The sequence below is a fragment of the Macrosteles quadrilineatus genome, unplaced genomic scaffold (assembly GCF_028750875.1).
Source record: "Macrosteles quadrilineatus isolate MER2022 unplaced genomic scaffold, UCM_ALF_1.0 Scaffold_2__2_contigs__length_208266976, whole genome shotgun sequence".
Classification (NCBI taxonomy): Eukaryota; Metazoa; Arthropoda; class Insecta; order Hemiptera; family Cicadellidae; genus Macrosteles; species Macrosteles quadrilineatus.
Genome location: NW_026542595.1, coordinates 73,090,055 through 73,111,206, shown reverse-complemented (window position 1 = coordinate 73,111,206; position 21,152 = coordinate 73,090,055). Strand labels below are relative to the sequence as shown.

Genomic DNA, 21,152 nt, shown 5'->3' with positions numbered 1-21,152 from the left:
GACAATAAGATTAGGGTATCTGCAATCCTAAAATACTATGGGAAGGGAGGGAAACAGGTCCGTGACGTAGGAAGTGGTGAAGAAAGTAGTCAAGGCGAGTAGTCCGGAGTGTGGGAACTGTTTATGACGATTAGATAAGGGTATTGGCAATCCTAAAATGCTATGGGAAGGGAGGGAAACAGGTCCGCGACGTAGAAAGTGGTGAAGGAAGTAGTAAAGGCGAGCTGTCCGGAGTGTGGGAACTGTTTATGACGATTAGATTAAGGTATCTGCAATCCTAAAATACTATGGGAAGGCAGGAAAACAGGTCCGCGACGTAGGAAGTGGTGAAGGAAGTAGTCAAGGTGAGCTGTCCGGAGTGTGGGAACTGTTTATGACGATTAGATTAATGTATTTCCAATCCTAAAATGCTATGGGAAGGGAGGAAATCAGGTCCGCGACGTAGGAAGTGGTGATGGAAGTAGTCAAGGCGAGCTATCCGGAGTGTGGGAACTGTTTATGACGATTAGAAAAATTAAATTAAGGTATTAGCATTCCTAAAATGCTATGGGAAGGGAGGGAAACAGATCTGAGACGTAGCAATTGGTAAAGGAAGTAGTCAAGGTGAGCTGTCCGGAGTGTGGGAACTGTTTATGACGATTAGATTAAGGTATCTGGAATCCTAAAATGCTATGGGGAGGGAAGGGGGAACTGTTTCTGACGATTAGATTTAGGTATTTCAAATCCTAAAATGCTATGAGAAGGGAGGGAAACAGGTCTGTGACGTAGGAAGTGTTGAAGGAAGTAGTCAAGCCGTGCTGTCCGGAGTGGAGAATTGTTTATGATGTTTAGATTAAGGTATCTGCAATCTTTAAATGCAATGGGAAGGGAGGAAAACAGCTCCGCTTCGTAGGAAGTGGTGAAGGAAGTAGTAAGGCTAGCAGTGCAGAGTGTGGGAACTGTCTGTGGCAATTACATTAATGTATCTGCAATCCTAACATGCAATGGGAAGAGAGAAAAACAGGTCCACGACGTAGGGAGTGCTGAAGGAATAAGTAAAGGCGAGCAGTGTGGAGTTTTGGAATGGATTTTTGTATCTGCAATACTGAAACTGCTTTCAGAGTAAACTAATGATTTTCCCCGAGCAAAGCTCGGTCCCCAGGTACTTAATCAAACCTGTGACCTATTGATTGTAGGTATGAACACTTTCCAAGGGCGATTTACAGGTGCCATTGCACCCCTTAAAGTTTGAGAACAAGTTTTCAAACAATTTATTTGAAAATGTTTTTATTTTTTTAGCTGTTTTAAAATAGTTAAAAAGGTTAATTGTTAATTCCATTTTATTTTTAGTTTGTTTTTAATATATAAATTGCATAGCTACACATATCCCCTTTATGTTCAGATATTAAGTCTTAAAGTTGATTTATAGGAAAACATGTTAATTGGTCAAGTAATACTTGAATTTTAAAAATAAATTTATGGAATTGTAGTGTGATTGTAGTTGTACTGACTGAATGTGTTTGATTAGCGATTTAATTTTGTATTTTACTAATTTTAGTAAACTCTGACAGTTCTTACTTGACTCTTTAAAGATTTACTACAAAATATAACAAGTACAATTAATTAGATAAACCTTTTTAGTAAATTTTTTATTCATTTTCACCCATTGTAAACTATTAGATTATATACACAATCATAAAAATAGCGAATTGCTCTTAAACTTAAACAATATCTACAACAAAGATTTGTTTAAACTGTACAATAACCAGACGGATACACACAGAGCGACAGCACATTCTAGCAGCAAAGAGCAGAACTACTTGCTATGGCATATGGCTGGAGAACACTCTAGCAGTAAAAGCTAAATAGTGTAATTCAAGTATTTTTATTATTTTATTACATTTTTATTTGAGATTATTTGTAACAAAGAAAGGTCGTAATAATGACTATAGCTCTTGTTTGTGTTAGAAAATAAGAAGGATTTAATAAAAAAATTACGGATCTTTACTTTTACATAAACAAAACATCTACATAGTAGGAGAAGCTATGGCCTTTCAATAACTTTATACAGACAGCAATCCATCATTACATTATCTGGGTAGATCTTGTCACAATGTTTTCATACTTTGCATTCACTAGTTTAAGTTAACACATACAATATTTACAACACTTAAAACCCTGATGCAGCCTTAAAAACTGTGCATGGGTGTTATACAGGGTGTTATTTTTAAGCTTGCTTCTTTAGTTATGTAAAAACTACAATAGATAGAAATATGCAGTTTGCGGGTGGAATCATCTATTGACGTAGAGGGGCCACAATTGTTGTGAATTCAACGTTTAGTTCCCATTCCCCCCTTTCGGCCCTTTCCCCCCTACCTTTAACTTAAAATTTGTAAATAGTAAGGTACCTCTTGTGTCAAATGAAAGGGCATCAAAAAAGAAGAGTGGCGCAAATTAGAGGTCTCTACGCCAATCCTATCAAAAGTAATGGCAGTTCAAAATTTTAATTTCCCCCATTTTCTTCAGACAAAACACGTAAAAAAAAACAAACGGCTATAGCTTGAAAATGGTAAGAGCTAGAAAGGATTTTATAGAATTTTCATGGCCAGGAATTAAATTTTTTACAAAACACTCTTTGACGTTTTCCGAAAATCGCACTCCTTCATCTTCAGAAAACGCCCTACTTCTAAATTTTGTAAAGTTTCTCAGATTTTTGACGCGTTTTTTACTGAACAAACATGCTAGCTAGTCACACCTTTGAAAAATGCTTGTTCAATCAAAAACATCTCAAAAACCCGAGAAATCCCTTTCATTTGATATGTAACAAGGGGTACCTTCTTTTAAAAATTTTAAGTTAAATGTAGGGGGAGAAAGGGGGTGAATGGGAACTTGACGATGAATTCAAAAAAATTGTGGCCTCTACATCAATAGATGATTCCCGCATATTTCTATCTATTGTAGTGTTTTTACATAACTAAAGAAGCAAGTTAAAAAAACACCCTGAATAAGTGCAAGGTTGGGTAATTAAAGAATGAAAACAGAGGGAAAAGAACATAATCCAGGTGGCAAATCCCTACTTGCAGCGGGTTGATGACGAATTGTGCTCGTGCACTTTAACTGAAAATCTGTTGAGCATTTTACATGCAAACACCAGATAATTATCCTTAATGTAAGTTAAGGACATCTTTAGATGTTTAAGTTTTTCACTGCAATAGTGGTGTTACGTGGCTTGTTGCAAATAAGTCCCATATGAATGAAACATCAGACCTTAAGCTCTACCTCTCCGCCGCGCGCTAATGTAAGGGTTTATGGTCTCCGTAATTGTCGGCTTAGTTCTTAACCAATTTAAAATATATTTATGTTAATTTATTCAATTCTTATTTCTATAGGCTTGTACTTTTTTGTATTTTTTGATAATAGTAGAATTTTAAGTGGGAAATGACTGGTAAATACGTCTAAATAAGCTTTTTTCTAAAGCATTTTACAGATACAAATACACTTTTAGAAGGAAAAAAAATAGAGTTATATATTTGAATCTAAGGAGTAAGGAACATTCTTCAGAAAAAAAAAGTTAAAAGATGACTGAAGAATTTGAGAGAACTTAAACGTCTGCAAGCGCTGTTCAATGGCGCAACGTAGCTACTGAAGCCCAAGCTGAGATTTCCGAGCTGAGGTAGAGCGCACCCTTAAGTAGAGAATTCCGCTGAGAATGAATTGGCTGGAGGTGAATGAATCGCCTCTCTCCACCTACCTTGTGGAGGAATTTTCTCTTCTTTGCATCCCCAACAAACCTAAACCCTCTTGCGCTCCTGGCCCAGGCCCATTTATTACAGCGGCCTTGTGTGCATGAGGTTACTTAAAGTCATCATTCTCACAGCTTTGTTTTGCATATTGAAAACCCTCACAACTAAAGCATGGTCCCAACTCCCAAATGGTAATTCCATATGTTGTGAGACAATTGAACAGGTTTAGTTAGTAATCAATAGAAATTCTTCAAACTCACAGATATTTTAATTAATGAAAACATTGATTAACTAAATAATAAAGAAGATTGTATCACTTATGGTTTTAATATATTTATATTCGATCCTTAATTATAGATAATCAATCATCCAACACATTTAAATTTAGAACTCTGAAATATACTACACTAAGGAACTAAAGCTAGTTAAGTTGTAAGTAGAAAACTAAAAAAAATTCCTAACTTCTAAGATACACTAGGCATGTTTTTTTAAGTAAGTACCGGTACCGTTTTTAAATTTCTCCATTCCAGCACTGTGATTGGCATTTTGGACATTTGTGCTGTGTATGTGCATCAATTGTCAAGCCTGCACCAGAAATTCGGCAACAATCGGCAGTGTTTACACCCGTTTTCGAGCATTCAAAATGGTGCCGCTTATTAAGACTGGTGCCGACTGTGAAATGCACGCTGTAATTAGATTTTAACTGCTAAAGGTGAACGCCATTGAAATTCATCGACAGAGTAGTGAAGTGTATGGCAAGAATATTATGAGTGATGTGAGTGATGGAATGGTACGAGTGATAGCAAGTGGGTAAGGGCATTTAAAGACGGCAGCACCAACGTTCATGATGAGCAACGCACTGGGCCTTTGGCCATCTATCGTTGCTGATGAATTGGTGCGTAAAGTCGATGAAAAAAATAGAGACAACATATGGTTTACGATCACGTCATTATCTGATGAGTTTCTTTTAGTTTCGAGAAACCTTTATGATATTTTTGGGACCAACAAATTAAAGTACCAAAAATTGTGCTTACGCTGGTTGCTGAAAATATTAACTGAGGTGCACAAAACCAAGTGTCTAGGCAGTGCATTGACTTTTCTTGAGCACTACTAGGAGAAAGGAGATGATTTGTTAAGATAAATGGTTACAGGAGATGAAACATGGATGTCTTTATGTTACGCCAGAGTATAAGAAAAACAATCCATGGAATGGCAGCATACACATTCGCCAAAGAAACTGAAGTTCAAGCAAATGAGTTCAGCCCAAAAATTGATGTGTACTGTCTTTTGGAACAGAAAGGGGGTGTTAACTGGTAAATTTTTTGCCTCGTGGTGACACAATTAACTCAATATCATACTGTAAGACCTTGGAAAAATTGTGCCGGGTAATCCAAAACAAGCGGCGTGGAATGTTGTCCAATGGGGTCATTTTGCTGCACGACAATGCCCGTCCACATGTGACTAATTGAGTGCAAGGACTAATCGAATCATTTAGCTGGGAACAACTTGACCACCCTCCATATAGCCCAGATCTAGCGTCCACCGCCTACCACCTTTTCCTTAAAGCAACATCTTGGTGGTCAGCCCTGAGACAACGATGAGGAGGTCAAAACGGTGTGACACAGTGCTTATCCAGTCAGGCGGCAGAATTATTTGAGAAAAGAATGAAAAAGCTCATGGAACAATATGATAAATGCCTTAATATTGATGTAAACTATGTCGAAAAGTAGATTAGGATACTGGCTTTAAAATAAAAATAAAAATATTACAATAAGTATACTGGTTTTTGTTTTATTCTAAAACGGTACTTACTTAAAAAACATGCCTCGTATTTACACACCTATAATATACACTTAGGAAACAATGTATTAGTTTTGCAAATTAAGTAGTTTCAATAGTTTAGTAGTGTGTGATAAACTCTGGTGTAGAGAAGCGGGACCGTGTGGGAAGGGCGTTTTTGATCAGAACTCTAATTTTTCCGATAGTCATATATGTCAATCCTATATGTTAGTCAGTTCTTAGACGATAGTGAGCTAACATTAGTCTGTCCCACACAGGACATTTTACGACTACACTACTGGTGACAAAATGTGTAAGCACACCACAAGGAACAAAAGAGTCTTTTAACTATTTAACCGCACATTTTCTGGACGCAAAACTTGAGCTTGTGTTAAGACTAGTTACTTTAGTTGGTACTGATAAAATATTCAATTTTAAACATCAGTAAGTTTTATCACAGCTTAATTTTTACACTCTTCGTGACCTTGAAAAACCTTGTCTGTGCTGCACTCTGGAACTATGGAATAATGGTGTTGAGTTTTGAGTTGTGTAAAAACTAAGGATTCAATGACACTGTGGTGCACCTGAATATTATGGAATCAATCGTGTGGTGGCGTACAGGAACAATGGGCCAAATTATAAGCATCTAGAGGAGCAGTGGCCTCCTCAGCACTGTTTTGCATTAGAACTACACGGACCAAATGGCACTTTAGTGCACTGGAATGGGCACATTGCATCAAAACGTTTGAATCAATGGTGTTGTTGTGAACATGATGCACAGGATCTAAAAGGGCCAGCAGGGATCTTTGCAGTCTCTCTCCCAAACCTCGAGTAAGCCTTCTTTTACGTCCATAACAGCTGTCAGAGTAGTTTCCTGCAAAACAAATTAAAATAAATAAAGAGGTATTACAGTTTCATAACATTGTAACATTGTTTGTCAGGTATCAAGATATGAAGATTTGAACAGTATAACATGTATAACAAATGTAGTACAGGGAGCGGCAAAATCATCTGACAGTATTCTTTGCCACCCTGTCGAGCGAGTGAGTGGTGGAGGGTGGTGGAAATAGGGGCGTTCCTAAGACAATGTGCGGACATTTTTAGTAGTCATGCAGCTGTGGATGGCAGAGCACAGTGCATTTGGGGAAGTGTTTATTTAAAGTGGCACTTACTGTGTAGCTGTTCAGTAGCAGTTCCGTATATGTTTCAATGTGGATCCAAGGTGAATATTCCTAACTCAAAATACCATTTTGCCGTGGGTGGGTAAATTCAGAACTACTAGTTCAGCATTGAAAAAAGTCAACAGGCCAAGATCAGCCCGGACACCAGTGAACATCGAGAGAGTGGAGAGAAGCTGTGGAAGCTAGTCCTCGGCGGCCAGCACGTAAATAAGCCGCAGCTCTGCCTGCACATATCTGGCCGCTTGGTGGAAGAGTATTACGATACGAGTTGCACTTTCATGCATAAAAAATGGCAATCATGCAACAGTTGAAGCCCAGTGGTTATGCAAGGCACATCTCATTTTCAGAACAAGTCGTCGGTTTGTTTAAACGTGCCAAATTGTCATTATGAGTGACAAACCGCACTTTCAACTACACCACGCAGTCTTCCTCACTCTCTTGACGTTCTCTGGCATCCGGGCTGACCCTGGATGGCCTTTTGATTTTAGTTTCAAAGCTGAACTAGTAGTTCTAAAGTTACCCACCCACAGCAAATTGGTGTTTCGAGTTGGGACTTTTCTTCCTTGACCCACATCGAATCGTCTGCTGAACAGGTACACAGAAATTGCCACTTTTAAAAACACTTCCACTATAACTCCATGGTTACTAAAAATGTACGCACGTTGGCTTTGTAACGTCCCTATTCCCACCACCCTCCACCACTCTCTCGCTCGACAGGGAGGCAAAGAGTCTGATAATTTTGCCGCTCCCTGTATGACCAGATATTTACTATTGTTTGGATTTAAGGAAACGGCTGCGTCTTTCTTTTTTTAAGTTACATGGTCTGCTGCAGTAAACTGTACAGGGCACATTTTCTATTTGTGTGGCCTATATGGTAATTTTGCAAAACCGATACAGACCAACTGGTCATTGCTTCTAGATCCATCCAGAAAGAGAAGGTAAAACAATTTTATTACATGAATCTTGAAACTACAATTTTATTTCCCTCATAATCGTTAAACCGTTTCAGGTAATAGTCATATATTTTAACAACAGCCTTTGCTGCAAGCCCTCTTCTTCAAGAACATCAGGCGACTGTGAATGCGGAACCAACCAGACCAGCCACAGTCTTTTGAATTTGAATCTCTTTGTCAATGTTGAACCACTAAGACGTAAGCCAACACTTGATGTGTGAAGAAGTGAAAATCTCTTAATGACAAGTTTGGGATGTACGCGTAATGTCAAAATTGTCCCAATTGATTTTTTTTCTAAGGTTCACTTGGTTTTTATAGCTGACTGAGGCCGAGCGTTGTCATGAACAACACAACACCAGACGCCAGCATGCTTGAACAATTATTTTGCACTGCTCTTCTTAGAGGTATTAAAATTTGCCTTTTGAATCCCACCTTAACCTTGAACCATGGCCTTTGTTGCTGAAAATCTAGACATGCTTTCATTGACTTAATTGGAGAATCTTCACTGCCCCATTGAATTGATTGCTATTTTGTTGGAGCATTCATGTAGACCACAAAATTCTCGCCAGTAAAAATTCAGTTAAAAAACCCTGGCTCCTCCTAAGTGTGGGGCCATAAACCTCACACAATTCACAATAAACTTTAGCTACTTTAGTGATTTTACTGCCAAATCTTGAAATATGCAATTCACTCTAGATGGAAATTTATAATGTGGCACTAATGTTATAACTGCACAATGTGTGAACAAGTGACAATCCGCTTGACACATAGTTATATGAATACTTATCTACTGCATGTAGAGATGGTGTACTCCCATACAAACAGAGGTTTTTTTCTGGATGACTCTTAAATTTTCAGTTATTCAATTTCTTGTTGGTCAATTTATAAAACAATTTTTTGACTAGAGAGTTTTACTTAAATTCAAAACCAAACCACTATCTTACCTTGTTCAGGATGGGTCTGGTTGAAAGAACCCTGTACAATGTTTCCAGTGGTTTCTGCTGGCCGATCTCATCCATACATTGTACAGCATGTTGTCGTCGATGGTCAAAGAAAGGAGTTCCTTTCCAGTGGTCGTAGTTGGTCTGGACGAGGAACCAGGAACCATTCTGCTGTTTGTGTCTGCTACCCAACGGCCAAACGTCTGCATCTCGCCTTCCTCTGGTTATTATGCTGCCCTTTACAAAGATAATATTGTTGAATAATGTACCTTAAGTAATGCGAGAATAATGCACATCTATGTTAAGGGCTTGAATAACAAAACAGAGTCTGACAGAAAATATGCATTAGCCAGATTGGTAACTTTCTATCTGCAAGTTTAAACTGTATCAAATGATCGGGACTCAATGTTTCATAGTTTTCATTTCCTGAGAGTTGACAATTTTCAGAAGTTACAAACAACAACAATTACAATTAGCAGAATTGAAATGGAAGTAGTTTTCAGAGGTTATCTTTACATGAAAAGTATTTAGTTTCTAGTTTAGTTTGTTAATTCATGATGCAATATGACAAAAAACACGGTTTATCACACACGCAAAAGTGTCATTTTCTGACCTCGGCTTTGCTATGAGCAAAAAATATGTGTATTACCTATATAAAATACACGATAGGTGTGAAACTTGAGTTCGGGTAAAAAGAGACACGCTTTATGCCCTAGTGATGAAATATACTATTATGAGCTGGTGGGAAGAAGTCACCATGATAGCTGTCAAGCTAATGGATAGAGCATGACACGGCCAGTGGTACTGATTATGTTTATGTGAGGGGTAGAGACTGCTGATTCTCATACTAATCCAGCCTATTTACATCAATATAAAGTGACCTGTGTGACGGGCCAACCAAACACAAAACATTATGGCTTGCAACCTTGATTTATCTTTAGAGGGATCTTTTAATGGCAGTTGACAATGAAACCAGACATTGGATGTTCTGCTGAAGTTACCTGTTGAGAGGTTCCAGCCAGTATGAAGTATACAGGAGCCACAAGAGGTGTGTGAGTCAGCATCTGTTGAGCCTCCTTGTATGTTGAGGCAGATTCCATGACTCGCCTAGTGAGCAGACCGAGCCATGACGAGTCCCGGATTCCCAGGATCCACTCAGCCAAGCCTACGTAGCCTCCGTCCAACATAAACCTCTCATCAATAGACAGACTGAAACTGTTCTGCAAACCAGACACAAGCTGTAAGTTGAGAAAATAGCTCTGAAGAATACATAATAAAACCACCTGTCCTACTTTAATGGAACAAAAAATCTAATTTTCTGGCCTTTTGGCTTTTTACTTTTGATATTTTTGTAACACATTTGCCACCAAAAACACACACAGCGAGTATCCGCTTTTAATCACTGCTTAATAGCTCCCAGTAACTAATATGAAGTACAGTTGATTAATGGAACTGCTATACGCTTGAAACATTGGTTCTAGACACTAAAGAAATACCTTAAGAGTCAAGATCAGTAATGAGAATGAGGCTATCACCACTGATAGGTTTACTGTAATCTGTGTATCTGTCTGTGCCACCAAAAGTAGCATAATATTTTTGGTTAATCCTATCTCACACTTTAAGCTGCCTCACACAAGTTATGGTGTCCAGACACTTATAAGGCAGATTGAGCTACTCCCATCATACAAGTTGAAATACTTTTAAAAAACTTGATCAGAAATAACCATAGTAATCATGTGTACATCATATGTGAGCTTTTAACGTATTCATTCATGTTTTTAATAACCCTGGTAGCTTGAACTTTTTTTATAAAAATTTTTGATTCTGACGTATTTGAACAAGAGCTACTAAAGAGTGGCTTAATGCTTTAGTTGACTCCCCGTTCAAAAGGCACACTATAGATTACTAGCACTGTAGCTTTGGTAGGTAATTTTATCTTGGACAGGAACCAACATTACCAAATTATGTGTTAGTTCACACTTGTCACCAAATGGCTTTGAAAGAATTCCTAATTTTAACTTCAACTTGTGAAAACCCTGAATTTTATTTTTAGACTTCCAGATATAGAATCTAACCAATCTTTTGTATTGCATTTTATTATGGGAGAGGTGGACTCGTGGTCCAAGCACGTCTCCGAAGCTTATTTTGTGCATCCCACTTGCCACTAACCGGGTAAGCCTGCACATGTCCTTGACTAGGTGCAGGAGCTTTTGCCCAATGTTAGCATCTGGTTCATCACTTGGCTGCAATAAACCAAACAGAGCCGTTCTCCTAGACCCAAGTCCGTCATCGCAATCCAGAATAGTGTGTTTTGCAGGCTCATCAGACTAGTTGCAAAGTTGACACTCCTGATAGTCATTGACAACTCCTAGAGTGTGGAGATGTTTCTTGAAATGGCCGTGTCCAGTGATAAGAGCAAGTACCTGCTTGACCTGCCCTCTCCCACTCCCCCGCTTAAGCAGCCAGCGAGTGAAAAGGGTGCTAGGTTCTGAGAGCAGTTTTTTGCTAAGTGATTGTTCAGGATAATTAAGCCAACACTCTAGGTGTTGTCCCCTGGTCCAATCTGTTACATGGAGGCAGCATACAGTATGTTGTGCCTGTTATAAAATACTATTGTTACAAGTTAAATAGAATGAAATGAAAAGAATACTTTACTGGAAGAAACTTTTATGATGTACTAAAATGGTCAAACTTATTTACAGAACAATTAATGAACAACAGAAAACCATATGTAAAACAAAAACATTTGAATTCTCATAAGGAAGTCAAAGAGTACTAAATATAATAAAAATAGTCCAATAGTTATTATATGCACCCCCCCCCCCCCTACTCAAGGCTTCCTAAAGCCTGGTTTACACGGGTAGAGTTGTGGGTAGAGTAGAGTTTCTAGTATAGTAACTCTACCTGTGTAAACACCCACTGGCGCCTAGTAGCTAGTATAGTAGATAGTAGGTGGTAGAGTAGAGTTACTAGCAACATGTGGCATAGTAGCTCTACTCTACTTCCCCCACCACTAGCAAAATTGTCACTCTCCTGCACACTATACTTGTGTAAATGAGATCCGCGGCAGCAGAGTAGAGTTTCTGGTAGAGTGACACTGTCTTGTAACTGGTTTATAACACTCATTTTGGGAATGGAGGTGGAACAAACAGTTCACAAACTATCATCAACACTCTACTATGTGTGAACAGTCGCTTGCTTAAAATCGGTAGAGTGGACAAGAAAGTAGCTCTACTATAAACTCTACACTACCAACAACTCTACCCGTGTAAACCAGGCTTTAGAGACTTCATAGGAACGTTAAGCCAGTCCAATTTTCTGTCTTAAAACATTCAACGTTGGTCCAAGAAGAGGTTTTGTAAACAAATCAGCTACTGTAGTTGTTCACTTGTGTCAATTTTCTTCACTTCAAGGTTTCCTGCTGTCACTTATTCTCGAATGAAAAAGTGTTTTATTTCAATGTGTTTGGTTCTTCTGTGATGCTCTGGATTCTGTGCTAGACATATAGCAGCTTCATTGTCTACGAAGATCACAGGTGTACTTTTAAGTTCAGTTAATGAATTTAGTAATCGCTTCAACCAAATTGCATCCCTGGCTGCCTCACTCGCAGCTACTATCTCTGCTCCCGTAGTGGAAAGTTGAACAGAAGGCTGTCGTTGGCTGATCCATGATATCGCTCCACCTGCGTACAGAGTCAGTAGTCCTGTTGTCGATCTCCTGGTTAAATGTTTTATCGTAGGTCTTTTTCCAAACCATGATTCATATGGAGTCTTTCCGGCAACTGATGACTTAGCAGTTCTGTTCAAAATATAGGCTGCAGTGTTTATCAATTCGGCCCACAAGCCTTGAGGCAGATCACCGTGAGCATGCATCATTGACCTTGCACATTCAACTATGGTCCGATTTTCTCTCTCTGCAGATCCATTCTGTTGTGGTGTGTATGGCATTGTGATCAACTGTTGTATTCCATTCACTTGAAGGACTTGACTAATACTTTCATTGTCAAATTCACCTCCTCCATCACATCTCAACTTACATATTACATGGCCTGTGACTTTGACTTCTGCAAGAAACTGCTTCAGCTTCTCTACAACTTGAGATTTTGTCTTCATAAAATAAACACTGCGGTAGCGAGTAAAGTCATCCTTGAACAATACAAAGTACTTTGAACCTCCAATCGACTCAAAGAAAGGTCCACAAACATCAGAGTGAACGATTTCACCAGGTACTGAAGCTCTGTGTTCATCTCTGCTTCTGAATTGTGTCCTGTGCATTTTCCCATAAGCACATCCTTCACATACCTCATTGTCAAGCTTGAGATTAAGGTTCAGTTCTCTTCTTGCAAACTCTTGTACATGAGTTTTGCTTTGATGTCCTAGTCGTTCATGAAGTAACTGCAACTGGTTAACAGCTGGAACTCCTTCCATAACAGCCATGAGGTCTACTGATTTACTGCTAATTTAAACAAGCCTCCACCTTGACTTCTATGTCCTTTGATGAGTGGTTTACCATTTCTATCAAACAAAGTGCAATCCTTGGATGTCGATACAAATTTACTAGGCTATTTACATTTAAATCTTGAGCAGCGGTTACTGAAAATAGGTTTGCGAAGATACCAGGTACATACCATACATTGGTTAGTTTTACTGAATTCCAAATACCATCCAAATTTGCTTCCATGCAAATTGTTCCTCTACCAATAGCACTTGTCTGTTGCCCATTTGCCATTGTAACTGCATGAGGTAACCCAAATTGTTCAAAGTCAGTAAACATTTCCCTACAATGTGTAACATGGTTGGTAGCACCACTGTCCACGTACCAATCATGTGATGCGGTAGTATTCTGGGTTTGAAAAACACAATTACTTAATATGGTTAGTGCTGCTTGTTTGGATTCTTTTTCCAAGCTTTTCTTTTCATGTTTTCTTTCAGGTTTTCCATCCGCTATCCATTTATGACACTCTTGCAACCAATGTCCTTTCTTGTGACAATAGTGGCATGGAAACTTTTTCTTTTTATCATTGTTTTTGCTGTTTTTCTGTACACCTACTAAGTTACCTTTGGCTTCTTTAGATCTATTGACTGCCATTAAAGCTGTATCTTCTTTCTCTTTTTCCTTTGAAGTCAGCTTTCTTGCTTCTGTACACAGCCAATTTGTAAGATTGTCAAGGTTTCTCGCTTTATCCTTGTGAATCATTAACCAAGTTGTCTGAAAGTTGAAATATTCTGCTGGTAGGATTTCAAAAATCTTGCAAATCAACAATATCTGAGGTAAACTATCTTCTTTCTTGTCTTGAATTTTCTTAATTTCTTCTTGAAGCTTTACCCATAAAGACTTGATTGCAGATAGGTTCCCAGCCATATCCAAGTGTTGATCCCATTTGTAGGTGAAGAACAGAGAGCATATATCATAGGCTTTATTTTACTCTATTTCCGCAAATAGATTATGCAGCTCCTTCCAAACCTCATCTGGTTTTTCTAGGTTTCTTACCTGAGCTCTTACTTCCTTACTTAATGAAGATGCTAACATAAACATTACCTCTGACTGTGTTTTGTTATACTTATCCATCTTCATTTTGTATTCTTTCATTTCTGCAGCTTGTGTTTCATCTTTAGGTTTCTCTGGCAATTCCATTTTACCAGAAATGGCTTCGTATGCATTTGGGATACCTTTAAGCCTAATTTGCATTAGATATTTCCAATCATCCCAGTTGTCTTTTCCATGCAGCAATTCCATTTTCTGCATAACGAATTCCATACTAAAGATTTTATCTCAAGCAATAAATTATTCTATTTAAAACCTGTAACACACAATATAAGGGTGTCTGGACCCATAACCTGTTATAAAATACTATTGTTACAAGTTAAATAGAATGAAATGAAAAGAATACTTTACTGGAAGAAACTTTTATGATGTACTAAAATGGTCAAACTTATTTACAGAACAATTAATGAACAACAGAAAACCATATGTAAAACAAAAACATTTGAATTCTCATAAGGAAGTCAAAGAGTACTAAATATAATAAACATAGTCCAATAGTTATTATATGCAACAGTGCCATGCACCGATTTTGATTTACACTTTTTTGTTTGAGTGCATTTAAACTACAACAAAAAACAAACGACTCTTATTGACTCATAGACACATGTTTGGTTTCGTAGCTATTGAAAGCGTTCACTGATGTATAAAAAAATAAACTTCGACATTTAGAGGCCGAGTAAATTGGCATAAGCAGAAACAGTTCAATAACACTAAATCAATCATTGTTTCTCAAACCTTTTTCACCCCAGTTAAGATGCCAGTATATCCAGCATAAGTCACAGCAGAGTAAAGTGGCTTGCCATTCTTGACAAAGTCTATCTTGATGATCAAGGGGCGGAGGATTTCAGTTATGAACCACGTGTGATTATTTGCATCCCACCTGAAATTGGATTATTTTTTAGTTTAGCTGTTGAGGCTCGCTGGTGGGCATTTTTTGTGGTAAACAATTATTTCTTTACTATTTTAGCATACCATTGCAAATCCTGATGATGCATCTTGTTAAGGTTACACAATAATATTTGGAAGATTATAGAGTGAATTTTTCAACCTGGATTGTAATGAGTGTTACACATATGGTTGTAATTGGCTGCAAAATGCGCAAGAGTGTATTACCAATGACGACTAATATTTTATGTCATAATATGTTTTAGACTCTCAATTTTATTTAACCAACTTAAAATTTAAAAAATTCAATTGGTGCCAGAAAATAATTCTTAAGCAATCCTACAGTCAGAGCAAGGGTAAAAATTAGATATATATATGACAAAGAAAATTGCTAGAAAGTGTATTTTATAGCAAAAGTAAATGAAGAATGATTGTTCAATGAATTAAATAAATTACTTTGTTACTGGTTAAGATCAGCCAGTTCTTTAACCAGAGAACCATTTATTGAAACCCAAAGGACAGCTGGGTCCATCAGTTTCGAGCCATTAAAACATACATCTCTCAGGGTCATACTGATACCTTTCTGATCATTGGGTGAGCACTATATCCAAGAAGGTATCCAGCTTGATTTGGTTAAAACACCTAAGCTGTGTCCCCACTATTACATAACAGTGATATACTAAGTTAGTATTACTCAGTAACGTCATCATGTCATTCATTCAAGATTCAAGACTCATTCAAGACTGATCTTCACCTTAAAATATGCACCCTAGTGTACAATCATCATATAAATCCAATGAACTAACTCCTACCCCATGAATAGTCCAAAGTCCAAATTTCTTCCGTGATACATGTTCCCGTTCTCAGCCTCCATCACAATGGAGGTGCAGAATGTGAAGAACTCATAGAAGACGTTGTAGAGAGTGACCCGAGCCACACTGATGCCCGAGGCTAGAGATAGACCGTTCAGTTCCCGGTAGTACTCTGACGGGAGACTTCTGTGCAACCAGATCAAGGAGGTGTCAATTACACTCATCACATTCGGACCCAGCTTCTGCTCGAAGAAATCTGCTAGCTTCTTGATCTGAAATATAGCGGTTGATTGAATCATGGGGAAGAACAGTGTATTTTATTTTATTTTACTTTATTTTATTTTGATTTTTTACTTTGTGTTACATAAGACTCTATGTCCTTCACTTCACAGCTGACAGCTGAGGGTGTCCATCTTGGGATCTCTTCCCTCTTAGGAGGGGGCCTAAAATAATTGAGTGCATTACATTTTGCTAAAGGATTTAATTTTAAAGTGAACTTTTATTCTTGTGATTGCCGAAAGTGTTTACAAATATTGAGCTTTTGAACTATATCTAAAGGAAACTCTGAAGAAATTCTTTGTTTACAAAACAATTTTATCCTATTCGAACCTACCTGCGCACTGTTCTGTTGTACCACTTCCTTCCATCTTTCTTCTGGCTCTGCATCCAAGTTGACTTTAAATGTCTTTATAGTCCTGGATTGAAATGAGGAAATTACAGTTATTATTAGTGTTGAAAAGTGGTGTTTAACAGGTTTCTATGCTCAAGAACTTTAAACGACAAGTTAATTTAGCTTGATTTTATAGTGATTCCTTATAACCTCTTCTGAGGGTGGATGGCTATTGTTCCGTCAACTAGATTTAACCTTCTTTAGATCCATGTTAAATGTTTTGACAACCACAACATGAGAGAAGCTTCCTCCTCTTGACCAGGATCTGAAGAAGGCATCATAGTCTCCAAAATAATCATCATCTACACTCTTATTGGAAGGTTAAGGATCACTAGACAAAATCATGGTAATTAAGTGATTAGTGGGTACAAAAAATTAAGTTTTAAAAACTGTTGTGGTATTTACCTCTGTCATATAATCCATAGGATATACATATTACACTCATTGGGAACATTTTCTAAGCTAGGTCATGTAAATTTTGATACTATTGAAATTTGGGCTCTTGCTTGCAAAGGTAGAATTATTTTGAGGTACTGAATCAAAAATAATTTATCTGATGATCTATATTCACATTAAGTTGCCCAATCAATTTATCATGGCTTTATTCAGTGGCGCAATTTGCTCTACAAGCGAACTTTATTTTTTCCATGGTAATGGGATCCTTATAGTGAAAATATCAGTTTATATCAAATGATATTTGGCCCAGTTGATATCAGTTGACATCAGCTGATGACAGTTGCATCAGTTGACATCAGCTGATGACAGTTGATAGTTTACACCAGTTGACATCAGCTGATAGCTAACTGGGTTTTAATGGTTTCTACAAGCAAAATTCTGTTGAATTTAGATAGATTTCCAAAGACATTTTAAAAACTGTAGGTCCCTTAGTTGCCATTAGCTGTAAGGGCTATTAATTAACAGCTGTGTCTAAGGAATGTCGGCCTTAGTCACTAACAAGACTACAAGATCGCGCCACTCATCCTACGCTCATCTCCATTCATACTTGGCTTAAAATACCTACTTTGTATGGTCGCCATTTAATAAGAAAGTATTAAAGTAAAGTATTAAAGTATTCACAAATACAGTTAATTCCTAACCAATGTTAGGTCAGAAGATTTCCTAAAACAGAATACCACTAGCGTCATTGAACACAAGTTAAAATAAATTAAATATTTGTTTTACTAAAGGAGTTAATTAGTTAGATTTTTTAAGCATCATTAACAGTTTTTATTTTGTTTTAGCTTTAGAAACAAGAAAAATGTCTACTTCAAAAAAGTGTATTTATAGTCTAAGCATATATACTTACTTAGATCCCGAAGATGGGTAGGGATCCTTTGAACACCCTTGAAACTGAAACATTATTTAGAATGGGATTTAAAAAAAAAAAGTTAAATAACATTGAGCTAGCCCAGAGGGTTCAACCAGAATGGAGCATAAAAACAGTGGCGGCCCTAGAGATTGCGGGGCCCAAGGCGAAGTTCAATAGCGGCCCTCTCTTAATACCTGAAATACAGCTGTGTAGGACCCCTGAAAAGTGTGGGACCCCAGGCACCACCTTGTTTGCCTTAATGTAGCCTTAATGTTCGCCTTGGCCGCCTCTGCATAAAAAGCATAATGATCAAAGCTAACATAAATATTCTTCTTGATGTATTAGAAAGTAAGACTGAACAAACAACATCATGTAAGAAGATGTGTCAAAGTCAAAACTATTCAGATCATAGATTTAACTTTTAAAGTGTTTTTCCAGACTTGATCAATGTGAGGTAGGTGTAGTGAAAAGTGTCTACAATATAATGTCATTTAAAAAAAAATAAGTTATGCAATTTAGAAGTCAAACTGTGCTAAGTTTGATGACCCAAATGCCAGGAGAAAGTTTCATTTTTTGCATGTATGATGAACTTATTGTACTGAAGTATAGATTTCAGCAAGAATATTATTTACTTACCGGATTGCCAAATGTAAAAGCTTGATTTGCAAGTTTCTTTAACCTTTTCTGTCTTCCTTTATCTAATAGTTTTTCCACATTCTTGAGAGTTTGTTTCAATGTATAAGCCTGAGATAATTCATCATTCCAAAACTGTTGAAACTTGTTGTAAGTGATTCCCACACTAGCAGCTTGAGTGAGGTCATAGATATTGTTAGTTTCTGGTATTGTGTTTGTAATCTCTCTAATCTGTTTGATAAAATCATCAGCTTCAACTTCAATATTGGTAATCATTTTTGCTCTGGAATTGTTGATAAAATATTGGTCGATAAAGTATCTAATGTGTGATTTGCTTTTATTGTTGACATCGTGTGATGATCCAACTATTTGGTTCTTTTGTAGACAAAGCACAATAATAAACAGATATTGAATTAGTCTGTAATTTGGAGCCATGGCCGCACCTGAAAATGTTTTGAGGTCAAATAAGTTGGATCGGGTGACTTGAGTCATATCGTGTAGCCATCAACTTATTTTTCTTTAGAGAACTGACAAAGTTTTTATAAATTAAAATTAATATAAACAGTTAGTTAATCCTTTTCTGATTTTTATCAAGTATGTGGTCTTTTTAGGTTAGAACTATCACACAGACACTTCATAACCTCCTCTAAAAGAAATAGCATGAAATATGTCAAGTTACTATCCTATACTCTTTCACAGAGGGAAGAAGCTTATGGGATCCTTTAGTCTTTTGATCTTTTAGATCGTTTGCTTTTAGCCCGGGTATGGAAATGTACTAGTAGCGAGATAGGAAAAGCCTGAACCGCAATGGCCACATTCACATAGCATATTATTTGTACAGCAGTTGTAGCGCACAGGGTCTTTCTACAGCGTCGGTGCTGTAGTACGTGATGGCGAGAGGGGAAAGAAGAGAGGAAGGGGATGACAAATAGAATTTGCTCTTGACGCCAGCAACTGGTGCTACCATTGAATGTATGCTCTGTATCTTACTTCTCTATGACTCTTTTGAAATTTGCAGTTAATGATTTGTAAGTTAGTGACTCCTCTTTTAAACAGTTTATTACGAACTGCGGTGAGTAACAGTACAGTACTGGTATTTCAAGATATTTTTAGTATTACTTGGGTAGTTATAATTGTCTGTTGAATAGTGTAATTATTTTCTTAAAAGCTAGTACTTAATGGCTAGTAAGTTTATGGATTATCAGGTTAATTCATCTAACACAATAAATTCAATTGCCCCTTCAATCTCTTATTCCTCATCTAATAACAGCTTGTTATTGTTTTTTTTTTTTTTTTTTATTTAAAGTACATGAACTCCCTTACTTTGGGCTAAAAACTTATGAAAACTGTCATTGAGTGCATAGCGCTAATATGAAGCTAGGAGAGTATTTTGACTTTAGTACTCTCTATGTTTTTAGTCATGTTTTACTATAATCACACTAATCAAAGAGAGTAGTTCTATTCAAAGCTTAGGAATCAAATCTTTAGAGACCATAAAGAGTAAACCAAGTTGTTGTAAAGACCATAAGTTGTTAAATCAAGCAACTTTTCTTTTAACAATTGTAATTTATTTCTTGGATTTTGATTACATCAACACAGTTATAGGTACGTCCACAGTTCGCTCCAGTTATATGTATTAGCATTGACTATACATACTTATATATAGTCAATGGTATTAGTTATTCTGTAAATTCTGCAACAGTATGATTAACTGTGAACTAATTTTCCTAAATCAAAAATCGTAATTTAAAATTAAACAACTCTGAACATTCGGTGTTGAACTATTGATACAACCACATTGAAACCGATATTACAAAACTTGAAGTCCATAAAAAAAGTTTATTTTTATTTACTCAGGGCTAAAACCATTTAGTCAAATGACAACAAAATATACTAAAAAATATTCAAATACTGTTCAGTGATTTCATTAATATTTAACATCCAGATTAGAGTTTAAATGGAATGTACCCATTTTTTTGTTTTCCGATTTTATATATTGGACTAATATTTTTACGTTAATGGAGTATCTTATTAATTTTCTCAACTGATTTAAAACTACTGATGTCTAACTAATTGAGCTTAAATATTTGAAAATGTTGATATGTTTACTAATATTTATCTTTGTAACCATACCTTTAATATTTTAATTCCTTGTGTCATAAATGGCAAAAATTAACAAAAACACTGATTCTATATACAAACAGAAGATCCCACTTCAAAACTACAACTACTTGCTGCTGTCCTTTGTTTGTTGTCACAGCTGGAACTGACTCACCAATCAGCTGTTAGTCTCAAGGCCATTTAACTGAATCAGCTGTAGCCCCCCTCTTCTTTCTTTTCCAGTTGAAGCACAAAGCAAAATGTGAAGTGTTTTGAGAGGAGAGGGGAGTATCAGTATCAGTGTAATATAACACCATTGCTTTCTCAATCTCATTTCTTGTCCCTAATTCCCTAATCCCAGTTATATGTTAACTCCTCAGATGAAAAAAAATGATTAGTCCAGGCAAAAAGGAGGTTTCACTCAAATAAAAAAATTACAAATAAATTAACACCAGCTCTGTTCATTTAAGTGAGGGTATTTCTGTTGTTTAACTCAGGGAGAAGATATGGAGGTTCCAGAAAAGAGAATCACCAAACGATGACTGAAATACTGTTTAGAGAATTTGTGGGATCAGGAAGAGCCAGGAATAGTGATCCAGTTTTATATTGAACCCTCAAGGAAA

At 36.9% G+C, this 21,152-nt stretch overlaps 1 protein-coding gene across 1 annotated transcript; it reads right to left on the bottom strand.

The window, feature by feature from the left end:
• Positions 1-3,984: 3,984 nt before the first annotated feature.
• Positions 3,985-20,988, bottom strand: LOC128985576 (acid ceramidase-like). Its single transcript, XM_054405189.1, has 9 exons — positions 20,563-20,988; positions 18,433-18,872; positions 17,794-17,837; positions 16,431-16,512; positions 15,818-16,089; positions 14,856-15,000; positions 9,578-9,796; positions 8,580-8,813; positions 3,985-6,375 (listed from the first exon to the last, which is right to left on the bottom strand). Exons 2-9 carry the CDS (start codon positions 18,862-18,864, stop codon positions 6,286-6,288), a joined length of 1,518 nt encoding a protein of 505 aa, XP_054261164.1. The 5' UTR covers positions 18,865-18,872; positions 20,563-20,988; the 3' UTR covers positions 3,985-6,285.
• Between the last annotated feature and the right edge of the window lie 164 nt (positions 20,989-21,152).

Coding starts and splice junctions, on each gene's coding strand:
- LOC128985576 (XM_054405189.1), bottom strand. CDS start 18,864: ATGGCTCCAAATTACAGACTAATTCAATATCTGTTTATTATTGTGCTT. Junction 9,797..14,855: donor TCTTAACTGGGGTGAAAAAG/GTTTGAGAAACA, acceptor TCTGGTTTGCAG/AACAGTTTCAGTCTGTCTAT. Junction 6,376..8,579: donor CCAGACCCATCCTGAACAAG/GTAAGATAGTGG, acceptor TTTGTTTTGCAG/GAAACTACTCTGACAGCTGT.